The following is an 11,930-nucleotide window of genomic DNA, read 5'->3' as shown; positions in this document are numbered from 1 at the left end:
AAGTCTTTAGTGGTTAAAAATTAATTTACTATAATTTATTATAGGTATATTAGCTTGGGATTTTGTTTTGTTGTATTAATCTAACAAAATAAAGATTGGAACAAGAAATTGCACAACCGATTTGTACTTAACCCAAATATTATTGTATCGATACTCATCCTTATGATCATTTTCGTTAGTTTTGTTGCAGTAGTGTGGTCATGAAGGTGGATCAAACGTTCCTGCTAAACGATTGTTATCATATATGGGAAAAGGACTTGAAATTACTGCTCTGTCTATTTCACAGAAAATTTATGATTTGAAAAATATTTTAAAAATATGGTTATTTGTACCGCTTAAAAAAAATAAAATAAATGAACGCAATATATCTGTCATCCATGAAATATAATTTTTAAGTAAATAATTATTTCTAATTATATAAGTGATCATTTTTGAAAAAAAAATGTTTTTCAAAATGTTTATTTTCTGTGAAATGGACGGATAGTCTAAAGCGGCCAGAAAAAGAATATAGAAAAAGACCCAAAAAAAATCCGACCTGCCGGATTCGAACCAGCGACCTAAGGATGATCTGCAACTACTACAGTCCTCCGCTCTACCAACTGAGCTAAGGTCGGATTGATGTCAGTGGCTTCCACCTTAAATATTAATTATATAACAGTCTTCACACCAAAAAAAAAAAAAAAAGGGCGAAGCTAAATAATCTCAGTGCAAAATTTTTCTATTACTAAATTGGTTAATGGCTTTAGTTGGAAAATTATGAAATTAATTGACCCGGTTGCATCATTAGTTTCCTCCTTTCTACAAAGTACTTGTGATTTTCTCCTTTCAATGAATTATGGGATGTCATTTACTTTATTGAAACAAAAATTTTCATGTATAAAATACTAGTTGTCTAACATGTGCTACGCACGTGTGTGCCCAAGGATTTTGAAAATAAAAACAATATTTCGAGTATATTTATGGAGTGATTTTAGTGGAAATAATTACCCATTGCTTTGAAAAACACCCACTTAGATGCGCACAAAGGCCAATTTAGATTTTGTTATTGTAAGAATCATAGATATGTTAATGGTATTCAAGTATATTTGATGGTGGACATTGGATTCAAAAGTTTCATTTCTATATCGTATGAATAAATAGTCAAAAACAAAACATGATTGCACTCGAAATAAAAAGAAAACTATCTTTTCTAGTACTAAGCATAGATACTTATCAAAAATTTTGGTTTGCTTAGTGTTTGACTCAATATCAATTTTTACAATTCTTCAAATCTATATATACTGGATTGCATCCACTAAAACATTTTCAAAAAAAAAAAAAAAAATCACAGTTGACAACATATTTGCTTACCCTATGAAAAATCCTTACATTAGCCCCTCTTTCAAGTGGCCCAAAAAAAAAAAAAAAACCGACCAAAAACCAAGTGGCCCAAAAAATAAATACTCTTTTCTCGACCAAAAGAAAAAAAGTGGCCCGAGAAATTAGGGCACAGAATATTTCAGCCTCTTCTTTTATCCGGCATGTTGGACAAGACAGTGCAAAATAATCATTTCCATTGAAAGTCCCTCTCTTTATATTTATGGGGGGAATTTCGCCAAGGCAATCTTTTTCTTGGGGTCAACGAGGAAATAATAATGCTCACCTAACTAATTTCCAACCATTCATATTCTATCTCAATTCCCATAAACGCCCAAATACTATGATTCCGACTCGATGTATAAATAAAAGTTATCAAATAATATCAAAACTCGTATAATGTCCATCACATGTACATATACGAAATAAGGCATTTAAAAGGACAATGACAGATCTCGTACAAAAACCAGTGGATCCTAACGTCTTGCAACACTGGACCATACTTCGTCAATCGGACACATCGGCATAAGTGCCCAGACCGATGGAGAGGATGGTGGATGTGATGCTTCGACTGTGACATAACTTTGCCCAAAGATCTAACCACTTTGATTTGGCCCATCATCATGTTAAATGTTTGTCCTGGCTCGACATGATTTATTCCTCTTCTGGAAAAGGTTCAAATTCAATGCAATGCCCGTGCCAAAACACCCCCAACCAAAAACACCAAACCAACCCCCTCCCCTTTCTGCGGGGTTTTTTAAGCCTGCAGAATCTCATGGGAGATCTTTTTCTGTATTGGGCATACATGTTTGGACGATATTGTCTATCCCAATTGGGTTGGTACTCTGCAATCGCCATGTCGAAAATCAGTTTGCTTATTGTTTGGTCGCAGCGTCGTCATCGGATGGGCTGCACTAAATGATTTTTTTGAAGCTGGCGTCACGATGATTTTCTGGAAGGAGCGCCGGGTGTTGATTCGCTTGGGCTCTAAAGCCGCAAGAGGAGGTTCCTAAGACTTAACCCGAGAGAGTGGTGGAATGTGATTCGGGTCTAGCGTTTGGTGATAATAGTAAGTTGCGGATGCAAAAAAAAAAAAAGGACTTAAATTAGGACGGGGAAATGAAAGCCTAATGAAAATCTTTAGCTCGATAGGGCGATATTGAAGGGTTTTAGTTATCAAGATTGTATTGATTGGCATATGGCTATTAAAGGTTTAGATTGAGCGTCAAAAGCGACTACCAATGCTCTCTGCGTTGTCTTTACATAAAGATATTTGAACTCTGAGAGAGAGAGAGAGAGAGAGAGAGAGAGAGAAAAGACTTTTAGTTGAACTCCATTTATAATCTCTAACGTGTTTGGTTTGGGGACATTCGCTATCCTTTTCTAGTCAATAGACTTTTAGTTGAACTCCATTTATAATCTCTAACGTGTTTGGTTTGGGGACATTCGCTATCCTTTTCTAGTCAATTTTCAATTCAAAAGCTCCTCCCCATCAAAGGCCCCTCCTGTTCTCAATGGGCCTTTGCATTGACACATTTCATTCCCCTTTTCGATTCTTTTTTCTTTCGTGCACCATCACAATGGCTGTCGTATAAGCAACTTCAAGAACATGTTGATTTTGTGGGGAACGAGGCATGTTCTCTCTTCTGCTCTCATGAAAAACCTTGTAATCATGCATCGGGTCCTCTTTGCTTTCTTTCGGTTGGGTTGTATTTGTCGAGGATACCCGTGTTGTCCTCTTCGAACGGGGAAAGGAATGGGATTTGTTTTTATCTTTTGCATGGGACTCGGGTGGATTTGGAATTTGGGGTCCGGCTAGAGAGGCGTTGAAGATTAGGGCAAATGGGTTTTCTTTTGGCTGCTTCCTCGTGGCGCGATTTCTAATAATCAAGATTGGGTGTCTACTTTGTTTGATGCCATTTCCATCATTTTCTCCGTTCCTTTTTCGGGCTACTAGACTAGGCCTCACTTTATAAAAGTTTCTGGAGTTAGATATTAGATATTCAGAAGAAAAAAGCGAGGTACTATATAGAAAATCAAACAAGTTAAAAAAAACTTCTGTTGATAAAGTTTGTGAAATTGACGTGATTCTTTTATCTTTGACTTTTGACTGTAAAGGTATGGTTTCTTTCCGACTTCTAAAAGGCAGAAAGATTTTTTTTTTTTTTTTTTTCCTATCTAAATTGAAGATAGTGTTCTCAATTAATAAAATGCATATATAAATATGTGAATTCATGTGGTAGCATTCATAAATTGTGAAGATTTTAGGTGGGAAACGAACAAAAAAAGAAGAAGTCGTCAAAATGAGTACATTGCAATAAATAAAGCGAAAGCTAAAAAGTAAAAGACCACTTTAAATATGCCACGATTGAGTCGGCATAGCTGAGAATTTTGCCATTTATAAGAAAATGATAGCTGGAATGATCTGTCTTTTGGTACTGTGGAATGCCAATTCATCTCACGTGTAATCGGACCCTTGGATCTAAGATCTCTACTTTTCGTAGACCGACTTCCTTCATACGTGCACTTGGGCCAACTTTTCTATCATCACAAGCCTTCAAATGTCCAATTAACCTCGGTTTTCTAAACCAATTGGTAGTGACTCGAGTATGATACTTTACTTTATTATCATTTTTGCATCCTGTAGTTATTTAAACCTAGGATTTAGGAAGCTCCTAGGAACCCAGAAGCTGCTAGTTGGCGACCTTCAATTTGCAAAAATTGAATTATTAAATTATCGATGACTAAGGCCGAAAACATGTTGACAATGGAAGGGGCTCAAGCAGCAGCATGGTCATGACCTGGTTAGTGATGTTAGTGCGAAATATTGAGTTTATGTGGTGCTCAGTGGAAGCTAGAGACAGGACAATTGGATCGAGTTCATTGACGATTGATATTTCCATGTTCGAGCTAAAATGTCAGGGGAGGATGTAATTATGAAGAAGTTTCCAATGATGGAGAATTCTATGATCATGTGGACTGCGTCCATTCCCCATCTAGGTACCTACCATTAAATCAAATAAATTTGTTAAAACATTTAGGCTAGGTGGAGAATTGTTAAAATATTTCTCGAATTTAAGGTTATTATGCAAAACTGAATCCAATGAATTTGCGGCCCATATTATTTGGATGCTCATAATATAGGCACCTATTGTCCATTCGAATCACATAAATATCCGGTGCTCTAATTGTTCCTCATTAATTTCTCTAGTAATTTCATTCCCTAGCATTTGGGATTAAATTACAAGGTCCGTTAACTTCCGTCGTTCAAGAACAATCATCATCTGATCAATCAGAATTCCCTGGTCGTTCGTTCAATAATACCGGAAAGTTAAATAGGAGAGCCTGAGAAAGAGAGTTGCCCCCATCATCACATGCTTCTTTAATCCCGTGAGCTTGCCTAATAAGAAGTGGCTTACAGGCTTTTGCGATTTTCTTTTTGTCATTGCAGCAACAGAGAAATTAGATTCGATAAAGGCTAATGAATGACAGGTTGTAGCCTCGGTGTCCAATTAAAAAGCCATGGTCATTTTTCAACCTTCTCATCATTGGATGGATGTTAACAAGCCAATACATGTCGATAGAGATTTGTACCTTGTTAGTTCCCCACGTATTGAATCGAACGTTCTCGTGTCCTGACTTCAAGTGGAGCAAAGCTGAGGAGAACAGGGAGATGCGCCGCAAGTAGCAGGCTGTCAAGGGGCTGTTTAGCAACGTGTCAAACAGTGCCTGATTCTTATTTTCAAAATCAGTTTGGGACGAGAATCGTGTTTGGTAAAATTTTGTTTCCGGGAATAGATTGGGAAAATACTTGAGAATAAAAAAAATGCGATTCTCCGTTTGAGAATAAAAAAAAGAATCAAAACAGTGAAAGTCTCATTCTTCCCTTCCATCATCTTGCAATTGCCGTCCACCACTGCTCGCCGCCATCCACCGCCGCCCTCTGCCACCGCCCGCCACCGCCCTCCGCCGCCATCCGCCGCTAGTTGCCGTTCGCCGGTCCGGCAAGCTTGCCGGAGGCTTGCCGAGGCCGGGCGAGGTTCGGCGAGCTCGCGAAGGCAAGCCCAACCACCGGCGAGGCCGGCTCGCCCGGCCTCGCCGAGGCTCGGCCTTGCCGGATCGGATGAGGCTAAGCCTTGCCGATGGCCAGGTGGGCCTCGCCCAACCTCGTCGGTGGCCAGGCCGGCCTCACCCAGCCCCGGCAATGCCGACAAGGCCACCAGTGAGACTGGGCGAGCCTCGCCTAGCTGTCGGCGAGGATCGGTCGACGAGGGTTGGCAACGCTTCGGTGAGCGTTGCTGGCCCTCGTATGGCTGGTCACCGTCCGGCGCGGCCACATGAAGAAGAAGAAGAATAGGAGAAAAGGGAAAAAAAGAAAAGAAAAAAGAAAAAAAGGAAAAGAAAAAAAGGAAAAAGTAAAAAAATTATTTAAAAATTAAAAGAAATTGATTTGGAATAGAATCAATTAACATGGTATCAAACACAATTCTATTTCAGAATAAAAAATTTTGGACAGTTATCAAATGCATTTTTTTACTCAGAATCAGTTCCCGGGAACAGAATACAAATTAATCATTTATGGTCAGAATTAATTCTCGGGAACAAAATCGTTATCAAAAGCACCCTAAGTGGCTAAATGTGATACTCACTTTCAATCGTTGGCTTTACTTTGACCATTATAGGGATTATAAGGTACAATTTACTTAACCGGAACCATCTCGATAGATATCCTATTTTTTTTGTTGATTTAGGAAAAGGATATGAAAAGATATTTAAAAAAATCTGGGCAATAGTGTAATTATGACGAGTAAATTTGACTTTGTTATGAAAGGTTGAGGTACCGTATTGAGCAAATCAAAGATTTATGGATTATATTGAATGTTTAAGAATAAGATAATAATTACATTGAATGGATTAAAAGCTCAAGATGGTATTATATATCGAGTTAAAAGTATGGACTATTAGTGTTAATTTTTACGATGATGAAAGATCTATTGTCATCCACCATAAAGACTTAGGATTTGTAATTTGTTTGTTGTAGATGAAGTTCTCAGATGTTGTTGAGCATCGACCTCGGATCAAAAGTTTGGGGTCCTTTATATAAGGCATTGAACTCAAGTTAGAAGAGTTTGAACTTGATCAAGTCTAATACCATAAAAATTTCTCAACTTTAGATTCAGTCCTAATTTATTGTAATCTTTTTTATTTTGTCTCATAAAAAAAAATCATCAATTTTTACTTGAGTCTCATATCTACCATTGTTAACCCTCCGTAAAAAATCGCCCCTATTGATCCTACATGGCATTTTCATATTACTATTCTAACTTTTCCCCAAATTTCATATCCAAAAGGCATTTTTTGGATAAGCAACAACGTCTTATTGGATTTGAAATTTGGGTAATAACTAATGCAATTAGGGCTGTTTTTTTTTTAATTACTTTTACTCTTAAGAGAGTCTTCCTTCTATCTCACTCAAGGATCTTCGATTTTAAGCTCAATCTTCAATATCTCATTCTTCAATCTCTCATGCTAAGAAGTCTTCCATTTCTCGGGTAAGAAAGCTTGCGCATAGGACGCTCTAATAGCTTGCACTAGTGAGTTTTTCATCTCTTGATTGTCAACATGAAATTTGGGATGGAGGGTTAACGGGAGCACATTTAAGACTCAACTAAAAGTTAGCAGCTTTTATGAGACACAAATTTTTTATTATGGAATTGAGATTAGACCTAAAATTAGGGGTAATGAGACAACAAAAAGTTTAGGGTAAAATTAGAATTGGACTTAAAGCTGGGGTTTTTATGGGATAAAAGAAGTTTATAGGTAGAGTTGAGATTAGTCTTAAAATTGGGGGATTTTTAAAGTATCAGGTCCAAAACAATAATGAAAAGATGGAAAACTTCTTGAAGGAGAAAATATTACATAAGCCAGTTTTACCATGAATATGGTAGGACACTCCATTTAGCGCTCACTATGTGTCCCATGGGCCCCATTGATCAATCCCTCTACCTCTCTCCTCTGTTCAACACCTCTGATTTATTTCCTTCTTCATCGTCTCTTCTTTTATTTTATTTTTTCCTTTCATTCTCTTTGGCTTGTGGTTGGTGCTTGGCCATGGTTGATGATCGGTTACAGGCGAGGGTAGCAATATTTAGCAAGGGTTGCCCTCGCCGAATCTGGGCAAGGATCAAGCCCTTGTCAAATCTGGAAGCTTGGATGGAGGCAACAACATTGGAGCTACAAGGGTACTTGAGGATGTAGGGGCGGCTTAGTGAAGGCTCGAGATTGCAAGTGATGATGACGGGATGCTTCGGCTTGTTCTCGGACCAAAGGGGAAATTAAGAGAAAAAATATGAGAAATGGAAGTCCTTTTTGGTGAATGACGTTGTAGGTGCCCCATGGGTAAGCGTTGGCATGCTCTCGAGCCGCTCGTCCATGGCTGGTTACAAGTGTCGTCCATGTGGAGTAAGAAAGAAAATGAAGAGACAATGAGAGAAGAAAGAGACAGTAATGAAAGAAAGAAAAATCTGAAAAGTGGACCTTCCTCGGACAGGTGGCGAGTAATGAATGAAGTGACATATGATTTACATGCCAAAATAGATTTATCTAATATTTTATCACTTAAAGGAGAAAAGAGGCAATTAGATAGGCATCATTACCTTTTGATGGCCTAATTGCATGCTCTAAACGCTGACCCCAATAGTATTGAATCCATTAGATGAAGGCCCCACCGCATCTACTGTGCATACCTGTGAAGCTCTCGTGCATATGGAGCGAACATGATTTATTTTTTCCCACCTTTTAACCCGAGAGAGTGCGTGTCGTCATGAGGGAGGGCTAGGTGGTTGTATGCTAAATTATTTCATACCTCGCTAAAGAAAGCGATTTCAAATGAAGATTCATCTCTTTTTTGAAAATCAGAAGCATAGATATGTTAAATGAGCCTCAAGAATGTAATTTTCCTTGGGATACATATGAATGTGGAACTTACAACTCACCTGAGAAATTTTATCCAATTAGAATACGAGAGTTGATTTCGTCTTCAATATAACCAAAAAGAAAATGCAAACCGTGAAAGAGCTTTTGCTTTATTGGGAAATGACAAGTGAAAGACTCTTGACACTCAAAAACCACATGACTCCCCATCTCCTTTTGGCATCTCCAATCATCATCTCTTGCCCCTCCTCCTCTTTTTATTCTCCCTTGCTCACTCCCCTCACGTCCCCCTCAATCCCTTTCCAAACCTTGTATCCATCCAGCCAATAATGTACACCCAAAAGCACCTCGAGCAGAATAGAAAAATCTTATTATCAACATTCACACACACTTTCTTTTTCACACCTTTTTTTTTGGCCCCTTGATTTGGGAGCCTTGGACGCTTGAGTCTCAACAAACCTTGCTCCAAATGTCCTTGTAGCAAGGTGGGGAAAATTACATCTCAAGACAGCCCTCCTCTTGACCTCAAAAGAAAAAAAAAGAAAAGAAACCCAAAATCCCAATAGAAATCGACACATGTGAAGAGTGAAATCATATGAATTGACCCTGTGCTTGAGCTTGTGGCTTTTAGAAAAATCTTGGGGGAACCCTCCTTCCTCAAATCCTGCACTCTGGAGTGAGCGAATGGTCCCTTCTCGAGTCTCGGCAATAGTTATAGACCATGTGGTGAGCTTGAACCCATCTCATCACGCGGTATTGCTGCCTGGTGAGGCCGCCCGAGCGGTAGGGTGAGGCGGAGACGGGGCGGCACCAAGCCGGCGAGTAGGCAGAGCAGCCGCTCGCTTTGAAGTTGGTGTACCGCGCGACAAAAGGTTGGTACCGGTAGTCAGCCTTGTACTTGCCATCCTCCGTGGCCCAAGACGAGGCGTCCCATATGGACCCATACAACCACATTGGCCTCATCGGGAAGGTTGCCGCGCTCTTCCTCGGGTACCTCCTTATGGGAATGTCGTCCACAAGGAATCTGTAAAATTCACAACCAAAGGAATAAGAAACAAAAAGGGTCGATGCTGCTCATTGTGATTTTCATGGGATGATTAAATTAGTAATCGATAGTTGCTCAAATAAATTAATAGCTAATGGACATAAAACTGATCTTTTCTATAATTTCAGAAATTACACGAAAATGGTTTTCTTAAAAAATAAAATTTGGGTGTTACATGGAAATAGCATTTGTACAAAAGAGTCCGTGTCTAAAATGCTTTCTATATATTTGGTCCCCACGGTCTCAAACATTAGGATCGCGTCCCTGTCTATCCTGGTAGTCTCTATTTCCCTTGTCGTGTCATTAAGCTTTCCTAACATTCAAAGGTACTAGAAACCACAGTAAACAGCCTTCGCCTTCACTTTTACTATATAGTCGGTGAGACCAGTCTGACCAGAACTGGATCAAATGACAAAATCCTATTGGCAACAGATATGCACATCTTTTCCCGAAACTAGTGTCGGCACATCAAAACCTCAGATCGGTTAATCTCCGATGCTTCCCGCAGGTACGACCGGTGTCGGGGTTTGCCGGTCACGTGCAAGTTGTGTGGCGAGCAATTAGATGATGTGAAGAAGAGGAGAGTAAAAGAAAAGGCAAAGGAACTGTTTCGACTTACATGAGCTCGTTGGGTCTCCAGAGAATGGCGTAGTGATGGAAGGCCTGGGTGGGATCGAACCAGAGGTGGAATTTCATCTCTCTGCCTATGATCCTGCCGTCGCCGCTCCCCCGGATGTAAACATTGGTCTGCAACGTGTAGGGCTTCCCGAACGTGGTTCCCAGGAACTCGATGTCCACCTCGTCGTGAAACCCTGGATGAGCCTCGCCGTTCGAAAGCTGCCATTGTTTTTTATACCCCGATTCAATTAGTTATCTTTCTCACCAGGAAAACAAGAATGTCTGTCATAAGCTTCACCAAAGTAACAAGAGAAATAAACACAGAAATCTTTCCATTTACAACTTTGACTCCTATTCATATTGGGTCCGCACTAGATTCTTGAGAACGATGCTGAATGTGGATGGCGAGAATGTTTCGCAACGTCGTGTATAGAGACCTAGCATTCTTCTAGATTTAGCCACGGTATACCTTATTGATTTAGGATGCAGGCATTATATTTGCTTAAACTCCTGCCAATTTTAAGCTCTCAGAGATTGAATGACTAATTGTTCAAATGTCAATTATCATGTCCTCAGTCTGCCGACAACGGTCCAAACGTGCTAAAATGAAAATGAAAAAAAAGAAGAAAAAAGAACAGCTCTGGCCTAGATTGAAAAGACAGATGTATGAATTCATCCTAGTACTGTCTACCCATCTATCCAAATGCCATTTGGCGATAGCCTCTGTTCATCATGTTGCTCACATAGAATGAAGTTATGACCCCTGCAGTGTAACCCGGTTGGAGCTTGATGGATGCGCCGAAGTACCCGGACCGGAACGGCTTGACCGACTTGAACCCGCTTCCTACATCCAATTCACCAGTCCCAAGTAAATCAAACGAAAAATTGAACAACTAATCAGCACCGACAAGACCCCGATGCACAGGAATGAAGTGAAACTTCTGTCGATTCCTAGTCTGAGGAGGACCTGAGGTGCTGTCAAGCCAGATGGTCAACGCGCTCTGGTCGACCCTCTGGTGCTGAGGGCCCCAGAGGTTCTTAAACCCCTGGTAGAAGCTCATGGACCTGAACCTAGAGCTCGGCCAGTACCCTGGCGCTGGAGGCCACTGGGCATTGCCTGGGCATATCGGCAACATCAGAAGCACCAGGAGCAGCGAGAGATAGAGCAGAGCCATCGTCTCCTTTCTTCTTTCTGCTGCTTCTTCTCAAGGAAGAAGGCAGAAGATGATGCAAGAGAGCTCGAGTGGATGTGTTATTTTAGACAGAGAGAGTGAGAGAGGGAGGGAGGGAGAGGGTGGGAGAGAGAGTGGGAGAGGCAGTAGGGCATTACAGTCGATATAAATAAAAGATTAGTGGGTCCCCCACTTCCTATATTAAGCAATTTACCATGGTCAGGCACAAAGATCATCTCTAGACAAGACTGCGCATGGACGAATCTAACTTAAATTTCACAAGCAGAAAAACTTCAGAATGGTGTAACCTGCAAATTAGGCATGATATGTCTTGTATGTCACAACTACTCGGTATTTTCTTGCCTTTAAAGAGAGCAACCTTGCTTTGCATGGCTGGAAAGCTAGGAAAAGGGAGATGGAGAAGATGTGCTGTGACTTGTGGGTAGATGTATGTCTCTTAAATGTGCACTCTTCTACTTTTATTTCTTTTTGGTTGTAAATTTTAGCTGTTCATCTTCACTTTTTGATGCTTCAAGTTTCATTTCGTTCACTGCCCACAATAATTTGGGAACCCGTGCAGAGGACCAGGCCAGTACTTCTTTATCCCACCCTCCATCATATCTACATGCCCTTTTGTCTAGGCATTTAATGCAAAGCCAAATAATTTCATTGGTCTTTTTCTTTGACAAAATTATACAAAATAAATGATTCATGAATTTTATCTTAATATACAATATAATCTTTAAACCTTAACTCATGTGGTCCATAAATTTTTCAATTTATTTAATATGATTTTTGTACTTTTG

At 39.9% G+C, this 11,930-nt stretch overlaps 1 protein-coding gene and 1 non-coding gene across 2 annotated transcripts; both read right to left on the bottom strand.

Annotated features, from left to right (window-relative positions):
• Window positions 1–529: 529 nt before the first annotated feature.
• TRNAY-GUA lies at window positions 530–614 on the bottom strand. The gene is given in 2 exon segments: window positions 530–565; window positions 578–614. It is a non-coding gene; the product is annotated as a tRNA-Tyr (tRNA).
• Window positions 615–8,425: 7,811 nt separating this feature from the next.
• LOC104439389 (probable xyloglucan endotransglucosylase/hydrolase protein 32) lies at window positions 8,426–11,399 on the bottom strand. Its single transcript, XM_010052467.3, has 4 exons — window positions 10,920–11,399; window positions 10,696–10,796; window positions 9,954–10,171; window positions 8,426–9,313 (listed from the first exon to the last, which is right to left on the bottom strand). Exons 1-4 carry the CDS (start codon window positions 11,125–11,127, stop codon window positions 8,947–8,949), a joined length of 894 nt encoding a protein of 297 aa, XP_010050769.2. The 5' UTR covers window positions 11,128–11,399; the 3' UTR covers window positions 8,426–8,946.
• Window positions 11,400–11,930: the final 531 nt, after the last annotated feature.

The sequence above is a fragment of the Eucalyptus grandis genome, chromosome 1 (assembly GCF_016545825.1).
Source record: "Eucalyptus grandis isolate ANBG69807.140 chromosome 1, ASM1654582v1, whole genome shotgun sequence".
NCBI classification, from domain to species: Eukaryota; Viridiplantae; Streptophyta; class Magnoliopsida; order Myrtales; family Myrtaceae; genus Eucalyptus; species Eucalyptus grandis.
The sequence above is the reverse complement of the archived record's forward strand: the minus strand, read 5'-3'. Positions and strand labels throughout refer to the sequence as shown.